At 43.1% G+C, this 20,534-nt stretch overlaps 1 protein-coding gene across 3 annotated transcripts in view; it reads left to right on the top strand.

The window, feature by feature from the left end:
• Positions 1-19,804, top strand: part of SLC34A2 (solute carrier family 34 member 2) — a 76,984-nt gene extending 57,180 nt beyond the window's left edge. For all 3 annotated transcript variants that reach the window (XM_080386339.1, XM_080386338.1, XM_080386337.1), the window contains one exon: positions 1,263-19,804. In XM_080386339.1, coding sequence (XP_080242465.1) covers positions 1,263-1,832 — 570 coding nt within the window. In that variant the 3' untranslated portion in view covers positions 1,833-19,804. The remainder of the gene's footprint in view (positions 1-1,262) is intronic.
• Positions 19,805-20,534: the final 730 nt, after the last annotated feature.

The raw sequence follows: 20,534 nt of genomic DNA, 5'->3' as shown, positions 1-20,534 counted from the left end.
TAATGTCTGTAAGTTCCCTCCTCCGGACCCTAACTCTGTCCAGGCAGTGTACAGGGACTTCTGTAACCTAACTGAAGGCTGTACAACCCTTAAGACGGAGACCTGTCTACCTACCTCAGGTTGCAGTGAGCACGATGGCATCTATTTTCTCATTGTAAATCTAATCTGAGTGGATTTTAGTGAACTCCTTGTTGCCTCAGACTACGTGAAAAGTAGGCAGCCTGGCTTTGAGCTCCCATTTACCACCTGGTAAAGGACATTCCAGGCAGCAGATAACATTTGAATGAGCCCTCTACATCAAAGACTGAAAAGATAATGAAGTTTCCTTTGTGAATAAAATGAATGTTTTTTGCTAGCTACAATAACTCAAGAAAATTACAGAAGTCGTTTTATTGTCCTCAGGCATGATAGAACAGATGCAATCATGAAAAGATACTATCTTGATCAAGCTCAGGTTTCATGATAACTTACTGTTTTTATAAAGTACTTTAAAAATAAATCCCTGTACTTTCATATTTACGTTAGTCTGATAACAGTTATAGAGTGAAAATGAGATAAGGTGAGCAGGGAATGTACTGTTTTGTTCAGTGTGTGCTTATCCTGTCTAAGCAACTTCTGAAAACTTTAGGAAGTAGGTGTGTCTTCACGCTTATTTTCCAAAAATCAATTTTGAAGTATGTGAATCAAGTTATTGTAAAAGACCCAGACAAAGTCACATTCCAGGAATCTCCTTGGCACCCTATAAACTTTCAGCTAGTTTCTGTAAAATCCAGGTTTGTACCATTAATAAATTCTCAATAGCCTGTATGCAATATCTAGTTTACACTTCTCATCTTTTCATTGGAAACTTGCGGATGGAGAACCCAATAATGAACAGTTCGCACGCCTTGCTGACAACAGCACTGTTTCCCACTAGCTGTTTGGTTTGTGAGCTTTATTTCTGATGGACTCCATTTCTTGCTGTTGAAAGCTGTATTTTAAGACTGCCATCTGTGGGGAGATATGCCATCCCCTCCAGGCTTGCCTTGTGTCCAAACACAGTCCCCCGTTTGTAGGCACACAATGTGTGAGGTGGTACCAAGTCCTTGCTTCATGCTAGGAAAGGCCCTGCAATGCAATAGCATCAAAGACAAGAAAAACAGTGGGGAACAAGGGAAGGGGGAGCTATGGAGTTTTAGTGCCACTGGAAGTTAACCATCATGCAGGTAGGAGCTTTTAAAGGCACGTTGGCTAACAAACCTGTCAAATGTTTTTGCTTTCAGATTGCCTTGTGCCACTTTTTCTTCAATATCTCTGGAATTATTCTGTTTTACCCGCTACCTTTTACCCGGCTGCCAATCCGCATGTGCAAGACCTTGGGAAACACAACAGCCAAGTACAGATGGTTTGCTGTATTTTATCTTCTCGTCTGCTTCTTTCTTTTGCCTTTGTTTATATTTGGTCTGTCACTGGCAGGTTGGGGAGTTCTTTTGGGTGTTTGCCTTCCCCTGTTTGCTCTTTTTATGGCTGTGGTTGTGATTAATATTATGCAGTCGAGGCGACCGCATTCACTGCCTGAGAAGCTCCAAAACTGGGATTTCCTCCCCGTCTGGATGCACTCCCTAGAGCCCTGGGACAATATAATTATGTCTTCGCTCGCCTTTTGTGGGAAACACTGCTGCGGCTTCTGCAAGTGCTGCAAAGTCAACGCAGAACAGGAAGGTGCCAAAGACAAGCAACTAAAAACTGTGGAGGTTTATGAAAACACAATTGCGATGTCTGATGAAGGTGGAAGAAGGGCACCAGCTGCAGCTTGTGTTGAAAAAACAGGCACAAACAACACGGCCTTATAGTAACAGATCAACCCATATTAGCAGAGGTAGAGCATAGGACAGTCAGGCTCTTGAAAACCACCTTGGACAATGCACTGAGGACAGAGTGAATATTTTGTTAGGCTCCTGCAGCCAGTGATATATCACTCATCAAGGAATGGAGTCAAACAAGCTTGGCAGAGTCCCTAGAAAATCTATGATCAGTTGAAAAGCTAATGACAGATTGGCTTACAGAGGATCTACTATGTGGTACCTTCATCCAATGCTATTGGTAGCAAACAAAAGAAATCCTGATGGAGTCCCATGAAGAAAGGGATGAAAGGAGCGGTGATCAATTTAAACTTAATTCAAACAAACAATGCACTTGTAGAACAGCCTTTCTGACCTACTGGCTTATTCAGCAGAAGTTTATAATACCTAAAAGCTCTGGAAATGGGGGGGGGGGGGAAAGAAAAAAAAAAGAGAAGAAAAAACCCCAAAGAGTATCCTAATGTTTTTATTGGCCTATTTGCAGTGGTCAAAACAGAAAACAGTAGTTTTCCCAGTATGGACGAAGTCTATTTTATGTGTGAAGGAAAACAAAATGCTGGGCTTCCTTCAGAAGCTCTGGGAGTCTGACTGCAGCATAAGGGTGGGCATATGCCCATTTTGACCCCCCCCATCTCCTTTAACACCAGAGACAGGAGTTATAATCTTTTGTTATCTCATGCTAAAGGCCGTAAAAGTAATTGTGATCCCTCCGCCTGCTGAAGGTTAAGCACTGGGTTTGGAGCCACTGTGTGGCTACCAAAGGGCTTGATGCTTGATGGATTCAGGATGTGATTGTGTGGCCATTGATCTCTCTAGACGGTCCTCTCCAATCCTGTTCATCAGGTAACCTCACAATCAGAGGAATGGTGCAGGAGGGAGGACAAGTGGCCAGCGTAGGGGAGGAGACAGCCATGCAAGCCTGGGCTGACACCAGGAGATATGTGTGCAACTGTAGCTCCCTTTGGCTGAGCCACAAAATGACTTTTCAGAGTAGCGGTGGAGACTGGCTTTAGAGCTACAAAAGAGGGAACCTGGAGAGCAGATTATGGCTAGCACAGGATATATGGTAATGTTTACTGGGTATAAAGGAGTGTTCACTCTGCACCTTGGCTTTGTGCTCTGAACAACCCTTCTTGGAAATAATGTGAATTTTACTGGCAATTGTATGTAGCAATCCAAATCCCAAATAAAATCCTTAAGTAGTGTAGTCACTACGATGTGTAGTCAATCCATAGGTAGTGTAGCACTTGGGTGGGAAGCTGCTTGTGCTCGCATCTTACCATTACTGATGTTTTAGTAAATGCTTGTGAGGCTGCTTTGAATCATGGGCTACAAAAGGCTTAATTTCAATGTCAGAAAAAGAGCATTTCAAAGTTGCACCGAGTACTTCTGCTGGCCTTCAGTAGTTTAGATATCAGCAAGTGTGGGATAATATCCAAAGTCTAATCTCTAACATTAAAATAAAATCAGGTGGCTGAGTGTAGGCCAAGTGTCATGTAAAGCCAGTTTATGTGGCTGAGTTGTAGATTAAATTTGCAATGGAAATGCTGAGAAGACCCTTAGTTTAACATAGCCACTCAGTGCTGCTAAAACACATTTACTTCTGAATAGTTGTTTATTTTCTGCAAAGCTGTGGAATTCAGTAGGTTGCATTTGGCTATCAGGTAAATATGTACATTTAGAATTGACAATTGTTTTCATTTACCTTTTTAAACTGGCAAACTATGTTGCCGAAAATGTGTTTGCAAATCACATTCATACTGAGATTCCAACTACTTCTGTAATTGTGAGCCAGTGACAAAATGCTTAGAATCAGAGTGAATTTCCAAAAGCATCTTGTTTTGGTATAGTTCTGCTTTTTTAGGGTTTAGTAGTAGCAGAGAGCAGAGTTATGCCAAACTATTCTTTTAAAAATTATTTTCCTTGTCCTTCACATAGTTGAAACAGCATTTTGTCAGCATCTCATTTTTAAAGTGGAATTTTGTTATCTTCGATAATTCTTCATTTTATTCTCACAGTTCTGGATGCTTTCACAATCTGTTTCTCTAAATCCCAGCATGCATTTCCAGTGCTCTGTTTCTTTGGGAAAAATATAAGAAAAATAACTTGGAAAGAATTCCGGATATCTCAAGTTTCCATTGACCACCCGTTGACCACCCATTGAAACAGGAAACATTTGAATCTACTTTTGCTGATGTCTTGAGCAATGTGCACCTTACTTTGTATCTTGAAATAAAGCCGTCAAGCACAGTGATAGTATCTGTGGGAAAGCAGTTCTTTCTCACAAAAGAATCAGGGTAATAATTAATAGTCAGACATATCATTACTTCGTGATTCCTCATTGTAACATTTCCCCTACAATCTCTTCTGTTCTTACTCTCCTCTGTCCTTGCTCCAGGCCATATTGTACCATTGTGTTAGGCAGATGGCAACAAAGATTTCTGTTTCACACTTGACAGCACAACATGTTCTGGCATTATTTCACCCCCTACTCTTCCCAAAAGATATTTACACTTTATTTATAATTATTTGAGTGTACAGAATTTTTCGTAAGTTATACAGAAAAAGGCTCATGATTGTGTTATATATTACATATTTGAAAACTATGCAATGTTTATCTATAAAAATGTAAAAAGTAACTACTGTATATTTTGTAATATAACTTTTCAAATTGTTTGTAACTGTGTATACTGCATATTATGGAGGCTGTTGGCTCCATCAATAGGTTACGTCAAGATTGTTAGCAATGCAGAGACAGATTTCTTAAAGCAAAGATGAAACCTACCTACATACTTTCATAATATGGCTTTAATGCACAAGGATATTGAACTCTACTTTTCTAAAGATTTGAATTTTCTGTAATGAGGAATTTTGGAAATACAAGGTTCCTAAAATACTTTTTTAAACTCTTAAACACTGTATCTTTTAACTGTTTTGAGGACAGTATATGGCTTTATACTTTGTCATGAATATCCATCTTGTCTGTCCTCGTGCACTGAATGTAAAAATAAAGAGAAGTTTTACAAAAATAGGATGTATTCATAATATCTGTTTATATACGTATTGTGGAAGCTTGCAGAAAATTAAGTATGTAGACAGTTCTAGCCTGAGCTGATGCAATGTACAAGAAATTAAGTTAGCATCAAGCACTAATGAAAACCACCACAGACCTCTGTGTCCAACATTTTCATATGAATGACAGATTTTCTTATGGAGAAAAATAAAAGGAATTGCTCAGTGCAACTGTGTGGGTCAAGATATTTTCTGGCAGGTTCTGCAGACTGTCCTCAGTGAAGGTAAGCATGGGAGAGCAAAGCCAGGGCTGCTGTCACAACAGGATGCATGATGAGTTATAATAAGTGATCTATATCACTGTGCTAGGCTCAGATTCTCCTTTCTACATGAAATGTGGCAAAGAGTGTTTCCAAAATGCTCCTTATACCCCATGACCTGAGTGATATCTGGCTTATAACTGGGCAAAGATATCCACCTTGCTCTTTTTGACCTATGGAGCTTAAATGACCTATGGAGCTTAAAATTAACCAGACAGCGCAAAGTAAAAATTACTTCTTAAAGATTATTTAAAAAGGTCATTAGACTCTGAACTATGTGCTCAACAGTAGCTGAGGAACCAGCCCCAAAACGCACTGTTGTTGCCAACCACACTGTATCTTAGTGAAATAAGGAAGCAGAAGTATTTCTTATAACACAAATATTTATGCACTACAGTGTAAGCTATCATCTCCTAAAAATGCAGTACGCGCCCTAGGCCCATGATTTAAAACTTACAGCTTCTTCCACCCATGCAGAAATACTGTAATCCTCTGTGCCGACACCCTCCATGACTCACTGTCCATCAGGAATCAAAGTGCATTCAGAAACACACACAGGTTGTGCCATCCCTCTCCTCATTTCCAAATCCTTTGCAAGAGCTACTTAGGGCAAAGTTCAGCAATGCCTATAGGTATTTAACAGCAGGTATGTCATGAAGTGCTGCACTGATCAGAAGCCTTCAAAACATTTAAAGTAATGCTTCAGCTAATTGCCTGGTTGCTCCTGCTACTGGTTTCAGTCCTCTTCCCCTCCGCTTGCAACCTAACTGTGTTGTCCACAGCTCCTTCTGGTGCTCCTGGGCTTTTTTTATTGTATGCTGAGGTTTCACATTCACTTCCACCAGTTTCAAATTCTTGATAACAGTGTTTTCCTGCACCAGGCCTACCACTGGGAAGGGTTCTCATTAGTCAGAAATGCAGGTTAAATGCTTCATCGTCTCTTTCTTCAGCTTCCCACGTAGTAGCAGGCACCCAGTCAGGTCCCCAAGACACTGCTGGCCGTGCCATAGAGAAGTGCTGTTCTCTGATTTACAGGAGATTATTTGGGGGTGCAGGCTGGTGTGGTACCACGGGCAGTAGCTGAACTGACACACAATAGCAAAAGATCTGATCCCGTCAGTTAAAAATAGTGAGCAGTACTGAGCAAAAATCCGCTATTTCAAGAGCTGCATAGGGGAGGATATACTCTGTGCACATACCAGGGAACACCAGGCCACGCTTCAGTTGCACAATTTCAATAGGCTGTGCTTCCATGCAAGAGCTTTATCTGCATTTGGAAATTTTTTTTCTTTAGCTAATGGCCAATCCTGGTGTTGCCACGTGCCAGAGGCATGACACCGTATGTGTAAACCTGCTCATGATATTTTTACAGTGAATACTTTGTAGATCTTAGTCCCTATTACAATTCTACTACAAAGGAAACACGTGATTCATATGAAAGCGCGGAGTGTTTACTTTGCATATTGGATAGTAATTATGCTGATTTTCATTGTGCTGTCCCTAAGCAGGTTTCCCCAAGCAACTGAGATCTGAGTGTTTCAACAAGACAGAGAAACAGAGCGAAGGCTAGCATTAAAGTGTCACAAACATTCCATCTTACTCAGCACCTGATGAAATTCCCTAATTGCCATTTACACTTTTGGGGTGTATCAATCTTTTTTACACTGCTCAATGTCTAAGGACACATTTCCATGACATAAACAATTTGGGTAATTACAGAGGAAGATATTTTGCAACCAACACCACAGTTGATATATTGAGGTTTTTTACACAATACAAAAAGCAGAAATTACAGGGGGGACAAAAAATTTATGGACCAAATGCTGCCCTTGCTTAGGCAACATGCAACCATAATTGATGTTGGGTAAATGGGTGCACGTGTGAACTAGGAAAGCATGAAGCCCTGTTTTAACTGACTAATGCAATGCCCTCAGGCACCAGATCCCAGCTGGTCACCAGCAGAAGGCTACTTCTGGTGTTGCTGCGGAGTAAAAACATATGGTATTGACTCTTGCCTGTTGCTTCCAGCTGTTATATCGCCTGAAAAGAGATTCTATACCTGTCAGCATAATTTCTCTGTCTTCCCCAAAGGCTGTGCTAGAACAGTCTCAAACACTCCCCAGCAGAGTGGGAAGCATACGGGTAGCCATACCTGCTAGGTGCAGAGCATCCTTTGGCCTGTGCCTGAGGACAGGTGCAACACACGAAGCATTTCTGAGGAGAATGGCAGCACAGCATGCTTCGGTCCTGCGCGCTTGGGACAGCTTTTCTCCCCTCCCCAACGTGCCGGTGCTGCTGAACCTAGGAACCCCCAGGCTGATGTTCATCCGGCTTGGGAAAAATAGGGGCAGGGAATAATATTCTGTTTTGTCCCCTCCCTCCCTGACATTGCAAGTCTGAGATGCTGGGGGCTGAGGAATCACAGACAGAGCAGGGGTGGGGCTGGAGGAACAGAGCTCCAAAGCAGGGCAGGACTTTGGGGGGGTCAGATGAGGTGAAATTGATACTGGTTAGACCTGGTGGTAAAGTGACTACATGCACATCACGGCAGGCAGAGATCACTTCGGATTCACCATCGGCGATTTCAGCACTAGCTTGAAATGCAGGGAAAGGAACGTGTTTTACTTCCTTTGGAGTAAAGCAAAATGCCTGGTGAGCCCTGAGAGGTATCCTAAGCTCGGTGGTCCTTCTCTAGATACCTCATGGTCATGGATGTGATGGATCACCTCCTAGTCAGGTAGGAGATGACCAGCCATGCATTCACAGTCTCAACAAAGTCCTCAGTAATGTGGACTCAAAGCATCCACTGAGGTTGCTGAGGAGAGAAAGCAACCCAGTGCTCAGGGGCACCCCATCACAGGGCTTCATCCTGGGCACTGCTTGGGGAGGGATGGAGGAGACCTCTCTGCCTCTGCAGGATGGCAGCTGGGCCATCTCTCCTCAGGTGTACACGCACAGCAGGGTGCTGATGTGTTGAGTACAAGCAGTGCGTGTTGGTATGTTCAAGACATATATCTGCAGCTGGAAGAATGGCCCACGCGAAAAAGTAATCAGGCACCAGTGACTATAAAGCTAAGATAGGAAAGGAAGTGACTATAAATGACCATAAAGCTGAGATAAAGCTAGGAAAACAACGCTGTGGAAATTAGTAACTGAAAAATAGTTGGACAGATTAATTGCATGCTTCATTAAAGGTCATCATTAGGCCCTCTAGAGAATGAGAGGTCTGGTTCCCAGCTGCGACTGTTCTATAGTTGTGACTAGTTGTCCTGTGACAGCTAACAGCATGGACAGTCCTCTTCTGTTAGTGAAACTAACTTGTTCCCACACCATACTCAGCTGCTCCTCTTGGATGTGAGTCAGAGAGGTATAAGCCTTGAGAGGCAACTTCTAAAGCTATTAAGATGCCTCAGCCATGCGTAACAGGTGACAGGGATGAGTTACAGCACACTGCAGCTCAGTGTAAAGCTTTGGGGCTTTCTCGCACCGTGTCAGCTTGTTGCACAGCAGTCCTTGCAGGGGAAGACCCGCCATGCTGTACTGGGAGGAATGTTTGAAGCTACGATTACTCAGCCATTGACACTTTTAATTAATAATCTGTTTCAAGACACACCACAGGGCAGTTTTTGAATAAGAGTAATTAATGAGAGATTTCATTCGGTCAATGAAATCTTACTACAGGGACACTACGGATAACACTGCAGAAGTTGTTCTGGGTCAAAAACCCGAGCTGATGAGAGCTGGAAGGATCTCCTGGCCGGAGCATCTATGAAGGCAGAACATAACCCCTGTTGTGTGTGAGGGCATTTGTAGGGCAGCGAAGACTCGGGAGACAGGACAGGACGCAACAGCCAGGTACATTCTCCTGGAGCAGTCCCCATTCACCAGCATGGTGGGGCTGTTGGGTCCTGGGAACAACCTGGTTCCTGGGGGTTCGGCCACCAGGACTCGGGGCTGGCTCAGGCACTGGGCAGCAAATAAAGGCAGCTCAGGGGGGCCTCCCCCCTGTTTTGCTCAGGAGCAGATTGAAGCCAAAGTATCATTTTTGCAAAAAGATCAGTTTTGCAAAATGCCTTGTTCCTCACCAGAAAAGTGAACACTTTGCTCTTTCACATCAAATTTAGCATTTAAAAGGTTTAGCAACCTTGTAGAAGATGGCAAGGGAGACTGGATGGCAGAATTCCTTCAGCATACATGCAGCACCTTCAACAAAGCAGACTGTGGTTAATGGGAAGTATCACAGTGCTGAGAATGGATTTCCCATCTGACCAGTAGAAACGGCCATTTCAGCACCACCTGTTGACATGTCCTGGCAGTTCTTCTAGATGCAAACCCCAGAAGAATTTAATATTGCTTCACCTGGGCCAGGTGCCTCGTTCACCTCAGGAACAGGCATTGACATTGGCCTCTGTAGGGCACAATTTTAGAAGTATGCCCGTGCCTGGATGTGCACATTGTACTGTAGGTATTTCTTAGTCTTAGGTCTGCAAATGATGAGTAGGATAACTGGTGCTGCGTAAGATATCACAAGCATGTAATATTTTTTTAAATAACCACATGCATTTCCACACATGCAAACAAGCAAATGAAGTAGGGAAGAAAAATAATAACACTCAAAATGTTACTGAATACCTATTGGTTTACAAATGAACACTATTTCAGATGTGTTAGGGAATTTTTTCCCCCAAAAGCTTCAAACAGATTTTTAGCTTAGAAATTATGAAAAAAAACTTCCCTAAAGAGATGAAGCATCTCCAATAGCTAAATGAGGGCTCCTGGGGCACAGCTGGTGATGCTTTAAAGTGAAAGGAAGTAATTTAAAACAGCTGAAAAGTGACTGAAGAAAAAAAAAAAACAAAAAACACCACCACCTTGCTATGGGCAGTCACCTTCTGGTTTAAGGGTATGAGCCAGAAATTGCTATGTATTTCAGTGTCTGAAGATGAGCTCATGGTAAGTAAGGATAGTCTTGAGACACATAGTCTAAGACAAACTGTTTTATAAGGAGTTATTTTGGGTTTTATCATTTGGTACTGGTTAGTAGTTCTGGATTCATTGTACTGTAGCAGAGGGGAATAAGATTTCTTTTCAAAGTGGGTATTTTCTTTAACCAGAGGAGATTTTGGGGGAAGGGATGGTATTTTTTTCTTGGGCCCACCAGTGATGTTTTGAAAGGTGTATTCATTGAGGATATTTTTTTGTTGCGGGAGTGTTATTTTTTCTTTTTCTTTCCTAGTCATAAGCTTACTCCTGTGAAGGTTTTATGTACAGTTAAAACTTACTTTTCTAGCTGTGTAGTGCACATGGTAGATAAACATTCGTTAAGACTTTATCCTGTCTGTTGGAGAGAAAAGAAAAAAAGTTAAGTAAGGCAATAAGTATCTATGTGTACTTATTGCTCGTTATTGCTATAATGCTTTAGGAGGGATGGCTCAGATTTTGTGCTTTAGGTGCTCCTATATGCAGAGCAGAATGCTTGTCTCTTTGAAGAAAGCTTGTCCTTTTGGTTTTGGGGAAAAGTCATAAAATGTGGCTAACCATCACTATACAATACAGACAACTTACCTAAAACAACGTTGGAGGAACTGAGGTGCTGAAAGTGTTAGCTGGGGATGGATGGAGAATCATAGAATCATTTAGGCTGGAAAAGACCTTTAAGACCATTGAGTCCAGCTGTAAATCTAACACTGCTGAGTCCACCACAAAACTGTGTCCCTGAGCACCATGTTTACATGTCTGTTAAATACCTTCTGGGAGGGGATCGAGTGCACCCTCAGTAAGTCTGTAGATGATGCCAGCTTGGGTGGGAATGTTGATCTGCTGGAGGGCAGGAGGGCTCTGCAGAGGGATCGGTGGGCTGTGGCCAGCTGTATGAGACCCAAGGAGGCCACGTGCCTGGTCCTGCCCTTGGCCTTGTGTGTTCGCACTTGTTCCATCAGCATCCGCCCCTCAACAGTGCTTGCCCCTGTAGGAGAGGGAAACATGGGAGAGAGGGACCTGAATGCGGAAAGCCGTGAGGAAATTCCATGCACAAGCACCCTAATGCAGGCCAGTGTCTGTTCCTTGGTTCCCTGTTGTCTCTGCTCTGATCACCAGCTTAAAACTGGCCTAGCCTATTCCCAGCAGATCCAGCTCACGCTGTGCCAGAAGAGGGGATCTGAAAAAATTCAGTGTCGCCTATGGCTCTGTAAGTCCATAAAAATCAATGGAATTTGAACCAGCCTTGCAGCTTTATTGTGTGATAAAATGCTGAAAAGGATGTGGCTTTCTCATCTGGGAAGTGGTTAAGAGGGAGTTCTGGCTTCTCCAATGGATTGAAATGGGTGTGAGCCTTAACCGAGGTTGCAAAGCAGTCTTTAAAACCTAGTTTAGACACACTCTGCTTGGGTGGAGCTCTGGATGGATTGGGTGCAGGGCTGATAGCTGGCAAGAGAGCTCACCAGCAGGCTAGGAAAACTGCTGGATAACCATGATATGAGTAAATGGCCAGAAGTACTTTGTTACAAAGAGAGATTAGGCCAGGTTCTGACCAAACCATCTGAGGCTCAGATAGTCACTTACTGACATTGCTGCAAACAAATTGCACGCCAAGATAAATGTGCAGAAAATATTACTGTAGCAAAGGTCTTGACATGCTGGAGGATCATAGTCTGTTATCTATTACCTGAAATTCTTTTCACTAAAAATGTATGCTGGAAGTATACTGGATTGCAGAAACAAACTTAGTTGACAAACACTACATTATGGTTAACACAGATTTGTGAGGCAGTACCATGTTTAATATAGCAAAACCCCCACCTGTTTTGCTTTGCCTTGAGCAGCAGAATTCCTGTCCTGGAAAGAAAACAGAAGCACCACAGGTTTTGTCATTACACTGCCTAGCTTCAGGCATTTGAACACCTCTGTGCAAAGGAAGGGAAGTTAGGCAGCTGAGAGAGGAGCCACCACGTGGCACGGGAAGCCGTTGGAGAGGTGAACAAGGTGAGGGTTAGTGTGATGTGATGCTGAGACTGCCTAGTGACAGGCAGCTCTGGTACAACCTACAACAGGCACAGTCTATACACTGCATGGCAATACTGCGTGCGTGCGGGTTGTCGCTTCCATGAAGATGTGAGGTGGCAGTGCTGTGCCAGGGACTTGATCTTACTGTGAGCTAGCCTCAGCATCTCCAGCCAAAGGCTGGCTCAGAAGCTCTAAGCAGAAAAGAGATGTGAATTTAGACTGCTGAATTTAGGAGCTACTGGTGTAACAGGTAGGTGGTGGGTGCTTTTTTTCCTGTTAGTATTTTGGGAAGAGCATTAGGGACATGTGTCCCAGATCAAGCACCACCAGTAAAAAAACCACCCAAAATGAAAACAAACAAACAAAAAGAGCCACCAATACACCAAAAAAAAAAAAAAATCCAGCCCCAAACCAAACCCCAAAAGATGGGGAGTCATCCTGTTGGGATCATGAAGGAGGTGGCTGTTGCACATCTCCTTGGCACCGTCAGCAAGCTGATGGTTCTGCATGTAGCCACCTGTAGAAATATTAGGCCTGTGGTGGTTGCCACAGGACCAGGTAGCAATTGAGAAAACACTCATGAACACTCAGTACCTAAAATGCTGGCTCTGCATTAGAATAGCACAGGAGTGTAAAATGACTCCTTGAGAACGCTTATGGACTAGACATGTTATGAAGCCAAGCTACCGTTCGTAGCTCCTGTGGCACAAGTACAGGTGGTGTTGACAGGACTTTCAAATTTCTTTCTGGTGTACCAACAACCTCTAGGGGCAGGGCAACCTTCTGCGGAGTGAGAGATGTAGACATGGAAGTCCTTGACTAAGAGGTTGTTGAGTGCTGCTTCAGCCTGGGTAGGTTCTCCAGTCACAAAGTTGTTTTTAATAACAAAAAAGCTGCCTTTTTATACAAAGACAGTAGTATAACCACACAGCCCTACCAGTGTATAAGGTATACATCTTTTATTTTTTTTATGTATATATTAAAAACAGGCAGCAGTAGAGTAGCAGGTTCTTGGACATGTTAGGCACTGGGGCACCTTCACACGGTTTTTTGGCATTTACAGCAGCCAGAAGCTGTAATCAAAGACAGTCAGAAAGATGTACCACAAATATCTCTGAGTTTTGAGTTCCTTATTGCTATTTCTATGAGTCTTTAAGAGTGCTATAGCAAATTAGGTAAAGATAAGGACAAATATTGCAAATGGATTTGGGGGCTTATAATTGCAGATGTCAACAAACCTTAGGTGTCTAAATTCCAGCTTGTAAGGCAGGAAAAGGCTTGGACTGAGAATGTAACTGTTCTGAATTTGTAAAAGTCGACTACCCGAATGTTACCTTTGTGTGGAAGAAACTGTTTGAAAGATTAATTTTTAATGACATCGGACATTCAGCTCCCAAATTTGCCCTTTAGCTCCTAAATACACACACTTGCAAGGCCTGTGGGCTTTTATCCCATGATCTTTGAGCAGAAAAATTATTTCTGTAAAGGCTCATATTTACGGTCAGGCCTAGCAGAGTAATTCACTTTTCTGTCATAAAGCACAAGGACAGTTACATTTCTTTCTACGGTGAGGGGAACTGTTCTGGAACACTGTTTTATTTGCGTAGTGGTATAAAGTCCAGTTTTTTTGTAACAATAACCCATTTCTATCAGAAACGATCCTGCTGAATGTGTACAATATTTCATCTGGAAGTCAAATGTCCAAGCGACCAATCTCTTTAATTACTTATGTCCTGAGGACATGCTCTTGCATTTGCTTCTAGCAAGCAGAAGCCTTGAAGGAGAACACTGCAAGAGTGACTCAGCATTCTTAATATGATGGAGATAAAATGTATTTATCTTGCTATATGGATTATGCACCTCATGAATTTACCTCCACCTGTGCTAACAAACGCACATTGGCATAGAGTAGCCTCGAGTAGTTGAGATATATGCTGGGGCTGGTCGAACAGAAATTATGGCAAGGCCAAGAGCATGGAAAGTTTACAGGGTGCAAGCCCCGGATCAGAGCCAGCCATGTCCTGGCCGATTCCGGGTGTTTGAACCCTGTGCTCCCTGTGGCCTTCCCACTCAACATCAGCAATCTAGCAGGGCTTACAAACTCAAGCAGGGTTCAAGTGCTACTCCTGTCTGGACCTTGGCCTGGTACTACTGGCTGGAAAGGGACGGTTATCTCTGCGCTGAAGGGCAAGCAGAGGTTACCTTGCTGACAGCGCCTGGGATAGCCCGTGCAAGGAACGGTGAAGCATCCCTGAACCACTCTGCCTTGACTTGTGCCGCACGCAGGCTTCCAGCAGAATATTCTGAGCCCTTCGTGCTGTGGTAAACAGACACTGTTTTTATCAGAGAACTGCAGCAAAGACCCAGAGAAGCTATCTGTTTTTTCCTGGATAGAGGAGTGATGGAGACTGTAAAAGGCTTTGGAAGAATCTCAGGACTTCAGTGATTGTGGAGTTTGGGGGTTTCTGTGTGTGTCATTTTCTCTTCATTTTCCCTTGCTTCATTTTTTCCACAGCCAAACAAAAATGGCTTTCTCTTTCAGCTAGCCTTGATTTAAAGTGCCAGATTCTGGCCTGATGGTTTTGTGTGCTGTGCTGGTTTTGGCTGGGCTAAAGTTAATTTTCTCCCCAGTGAGTGGCCAGTTCGGGGCCATGTTCTGGATCTGTGCTGGAGCCAGCGCTGGTGGCTCAGGGAGGTGCCGGTGGCTGCTGAGCAGCGCTGACCCAGAGCCGAGGCCGTGTCTGCCCCTCACCCCCCAGCAGCGAGCAGGCTGGGGGGCACCAGCAGCTGGGAGGGGGCACGGCCGGGACAGCTGACCCCGGCTGGCCAAAGGGACATTCCGTACCGTATGGCGCCATGCTCAGCGGGTAGAGCTGGGGAAGGAGGAGGAAGGGGGCACGTTGGGTGTGATGGCGTTTGCCTTCCCCAGTCACGGTTACCCGTGCTGGAGCCCTGCTCTCCTGGGGGTGGCTGTGCCTGCCCACCGGTGGGGAGGGGGAATGAATCCCCTGGTTCACTTTGGTTGCATGGGTGGCTTTTGCTTTACCTGTTAAACTCTGTCTCAACCCACAAGTTCTTTCACTTTCATGCTTCCAACCCTCTCCCCCATCCCACCAGGGCAGTGAGCGAGCAGCTGTGTGGGGCTCCGCTGCCAGCTGGGTTCAGCTGTGACATGTGAAGGGAGATGAAGGATGAGACAAATGTCTAAGAGTTTTTAGATGAATCATTCTTCACTTAAATAGCATTGGCATTGTGTATCTTCAGAAGTTTCATTTTATAAGCTGAACTTCTCTTTGTCCTAGGTCTGTAGTTGTTAACACTAGCACAATCTTTTAAAAGTTTCAGAAAAAATCCTTTTGTTGGGTTCAGTGAAAGAATTGATTGTATCTTTACGCATTTGCAGGAGGGGTCTTTATTAAACCCAGCCTCTCATCTTCAGCCCTTCAAATAGTTCTGGAATTACACGAGGCAGGTACACAAAGCAGTGGGTAGATATCTAAATTTCTGCTTTCATCTGCAAGCGGTGGTGGGGTAGGTGGGTGCCTGGGCAATTCACCTTGTTATGGTTTTTATAGGCAGACTTATGACCATAAAAATTATTCCAGCTGAAAGAGGGATTTTGGTTTATGCACCTACCCTTAACAAGCATTTAATGCACCGCAGTAGAATCGGAATATTTCCAGGGTAATGGTATTTGGGCACAAGGTACAAAGAGGCATGAGGTGGGCGTTTGGAGGGTAGCCTGATTATTTTTCTTTTCCTCTTGCTAACTGAATTAGCACATGGGGTAATAAAGCTTCCTTGAAAAGGTGCATAGGTATTTTATTACTCAAAATGCTGAACAGGGTGTTTCCTATCCTTGATATCAGCATCAGTGTAACTGACTCTGTCACATGCTGTTTCTCTGCACAAACCGGTGTGGGGCTGAATGCTATCCAAGCACCAAGGATCTCCTGTGTGTTCTTACTGGATATGCAAGATAGGAAAGTGAAGCTTTTTATGTCCTTTTACCATTGAAAAGGCACGGAGGGTATGGTTGCAGAGCACAGCAATGTGGTTCCACGTGGGACAGAAGAGTTTGCACTAGAAGAGCCCAAGAAATAGGCTGGGCAGCAATGCTGCTGCCAGGCTGCCTCTGGACCCCGGCCCCAGGAGCCTCTGAGGTTGTATCAGCACTTGCCACAGTTATCTCTGCATGACTCTCACTTCTGCTGTGGATTTTAGCCTCTCTAAGGACATCTCACATGCTTTTAAACAGCGTATATGACCACTTTTAATTCTGTTAGTCCAAGTTTGGTACCTGAAGAATGTGGCCAGAATTACTCTAGGCTATGGAATATTTGATTTCATGTCTGTACTTTATGGCAGCTTTTCAGGTCAGTAAATTACCTCCTAAATATTGGCCTATGGTGCTTCTGAAGGCTGCTGGTGATTTTAACATATAACTTATTGCTTGGGATCAGGGACAGCTGAGCAGTGAAGATTTAAAAATATCTAGAGGAAAGATTTCTGACCCTCTACAGCTTCTCATGTTTGTTTAATGCAGAAAACACCAGGCTATTTTTGTTAATGTAGACATATCTGGGTTTCCCCTATTGGTGTTGTAACCAACTGAATTGAAACGGTTAACTTGTCTTCCAGGACCGGCATGCTGTGGTTGACTCAAAAATGAAATCAGAAGAGCTATCCACGTATAGCTGGAGCTGGCTTGGAAGAGCAATGAAGCCCTGTTGAGCAGACGTGAGCCTCTCAACCTTGTCAGCTGGGTAGGACAGTAGAGGGAGTTGGTAGGGGACAACGAGTCAAGATGAGCATTACTGCAACTAGCCAACTCTACAGAGCAGAAGGGGCTTTGGTCTTCCTGGAACAAGGTAAGGCATGAGTGGTGGTTTTGATTTATCATTCTCGTCAGTCGGTACTGGTGTGTTTTGGAAAGGCTGTCCTGTGGTCTACAAGCAACAGCTGAACATGCTGCTTTCAAGAAAGTAAGCCTTCAAAGCAAGCTCTGAACACATTTGGACTGCTGGGAGGCATGTCCTCCCATCATCCCATCATCAACAGGCTGGTGAAATCAGAGGGGCTAATCTTACAGTAGTTGTTTAGGGGTGGAATGGAGTCTCACAGCCCACCAGTCTCTGTTCCTCTGCACAATTAATCTAAACAAGGTGTGAAGGATGCACTTGGGCACTGCCTAATGATCATCTCAGCTCTTTGGTGGTGTGCTTCCTGGCCTAACTTGAGCCCGTTTAAGTAAAAACCTCCTAGACAACGAGCGGGCACCATTTGGGGTTATTATGGACCAGGACTGGTCCAGATAAGTGGTACACGAGGCAACCGGATTTCCAGGAAGAGTTTAACTACTCACAGCCAGATAGCAGAGTCTGGTCTTCATTAGTTTATTAATACAAATCTAACCAGGGAGATTTGCTTCTAATTTGCACAATTAAAGATATGTGCTGTGTAAAGCCATGACTCAGGCTATGCCATAATGAATGGATCGAAAATGCTGTGCGGGTATCTCAGTTCCTACTTTGGCAGACTGTCATAAAACGGTGCTAGGCCCTGCTAATGGACTTGTGCTTTTTCCTGTTCAACTGGCAGAACTGATAAGAGCAAATAGCAATGCTGGGTATTAGGAGCTATCTAGAAGGCTGATGAATGATTAAGGAGAGGTCAACGTGGACAAATGAAGGAGAACAACAAGAATCAGAAAACGTGAACCAGGGAGGGAAGCAAGGTCAAGGAATACATTAACAGAAAGGAAAGATCACTGAACACAGAGTTATAAACAAACCTGTTGCAGCCAGTTTTCTTCTAAGGGGTTATTAAGATGCCCAAAGGTGGATGGGTATCTATCTGATAGCACTTACCAAACAACCCAAGTTCCTTAAGTCAATGGGCACATAGCACTGGTGTAATTTAAGTTTGGAACCTCGGTGCTTCAGAATATCTAATCTACCACAAGTGGCTGAGGTTTTTGTTTGTTTTGGAGGTTCTGTTTGTTTGTTTGTTTTGCAAACACATCTAATGCTTACTGCAATGTAAGCACATACTGCAATTATGCAAGTGATTTTTTTCCTCTCCCTTTTGATTACTCATTACTCCCCATCTTTTCTGGTTTCAGTTAGCTGACATGGCTGCTTTTAACACAGATACCTTGTATCTAGGCATAGACTCACTGTTACTTTTTTTACTACAAATAGTAATTTGGCCTTCTGGCATCGGAATTAGGTCTTCTCATAAACATCCAAGCTGTGATGCATTTCCAGCACATCTATATCCCAGCAGCTGCTTTTTCTTCATTTACAATGTTCTGATGATTATTTAGGAATTGCTCCTGTCACCTAGACCCTAGAAGACAGCATAGGAAATTGCTCTGTGCTCAGGCTCCTGTCACTCTTTAGCTTCAATACTTTTTGTTCTTAAAAAATTCTGGCTTTTTCTTTCACTTCTCTTCTCTTTCTACATCCCAGTCTTTTAATACAGTTCATGTATTTATGGGAGGAAGGAAAGGGTGTGTGGGTGGAATTCCTCAGCTAAAGCTATTCAACCTGTTTCATACCTTTGTGCTGCATTTCATCTTGGATAAGGGTCAACAATCAGTTAAATGTCATAGTCCATTACTCAGTGGGGACAGCTTACACAGACAACAATCTGCTATAAAACAAATCTCTTCACAGATAATTCATGTTTCCCACATGCTTTTAAAGGCCATCTATGCTTTCCCAGTAGCTTAAATGGGAATACAAAAGTCCCAGCAGAGGTTATACTTACAATATATAGCCACTATGCCAGGGCTAATTTCCATGTATCAGCCCCTTAATCACTGAGTAAAATTTCTATTGCACAGTATTGCTTTTCAATATGTATTAATATATAACTAAGCATGTGCTCATACCTGTGTATTGGGATGTAGTGTTCATCACTGGATGGACTGGAAAGCAGCACCATGCTGTGGTCAGTCACCTACACAAGGATGCTCACATTCAGGTTTGTCCTACTCCTACCTTGCTATGCAATTCAGAGCTGAACAAACTTTTCAGCATAGCTGCAAATTTTGCATAACCAGTTTGAATTGCACACTACATAACCTTAAAGTTATTAACCACTCAGAACTACTCAACAATGTCTTCTTTTTTTTTAAGCTTACCTTGACCTACCTCCCTTTCCCAATCTGTAGTTGGAATCCCATTCTCACTTTTTTCATAGCACTTTGATAGCTGGTATGTAGTAACTTCTCTCGCTTGTCACTTGCTGTAACACACATCCATTTACTTGGTGTAAACTGCACTAATTTTAGATAACTGGGCACCTATTTTGTAAATAACCATTCTGAAATTCTTGGTTGTCTCTAATTTATTTGCTACAGATGATTCTGGGCTGAACCAAGGGAGAAAGAAAAATGGCCATCACTTATACCACCTTAACCCCTACCTCTGTTGTTCAGATGTCTGGGCTTCTATGGAATGTGTATAAACAAGCTGCATTTTAGCTCTATACTTGTCATTTCTTATTTCTTTACTCCCATTCTGACCACTCAGCATGGGCTGCAGAAGCTATAAACTTCAGTTATCTTGTTTCAATTGATGAAAAATAATCCTTGATACAGCAACTTTTTTTCCTTTTCCTCCTCCCGCCCGCCCCTCTCCCCCTCTTCTGGGTATAGTAGAACTATAAGCTGCTTTGCTTAACTAACCATCCTCTCTTTCTCTCCAGGAATTGTTTGATTCTTTAGGTTGTCAAATAATAGCCCCTAGATCTTATGAGAAGTGAAGGATAATAATGTAACCATTATTATTTCAGCCGTAAGTATTGCTAGTTTATTGTGAAATGTTGCTTATCTTAATATTCTTCGAGTATATTTCGGTAGAACTTCTGATGTAATAGATAACAAACAAAGACCTAACCATTAACTGCTGTCGTCAAGAAATATATTGCAGCTTCAGCAATTGTCTTCTGAAACACAGATGTAAAATCATGTTTCTGGCAAACCTCCTCAAACTACTTAACCCATGTTCTCAACTTTAGTAATTTACTTTGGAGAGGAAAATGCAGTCAGCCTGACCGCTAACACTCAAGTCTGACCTATATGTACACAATCTAAGCCACTGCTGTTCTGAGAACTCCATGATTTCAACACATGGGTTGCAATCATGCCACCATGGACAAACTCCCACGGGATCAATATTTCACTAGAGGCTTCAGTTTTGCTACATATGACATATGTAGTAAAACACATCTTGCACATGCAGCTTACTACAGGCAAGACTTGCCACATGTATGTCCAAATAGTTTTTTGTGACCGTCAGTTATGTGCCGTTTGGTATCAGACATCATGCGATGTTGTGACAGTTGTTTA

This window comes from Falco punctatus, assembly GCF_963210335.1.
Source record: "Falco punctatus genome assembly, chromosome: 1".
Lineage (NCBI taxonomy): Eukaryota > Metazoa > Chordata > Aves > Falconiformes > Falconidae > Falco > Falco punctatus.
Note: the sequence above shows the minus strand (reverse complement) of the source record. Positions and strands in the feature narration are given on the sequence as shown.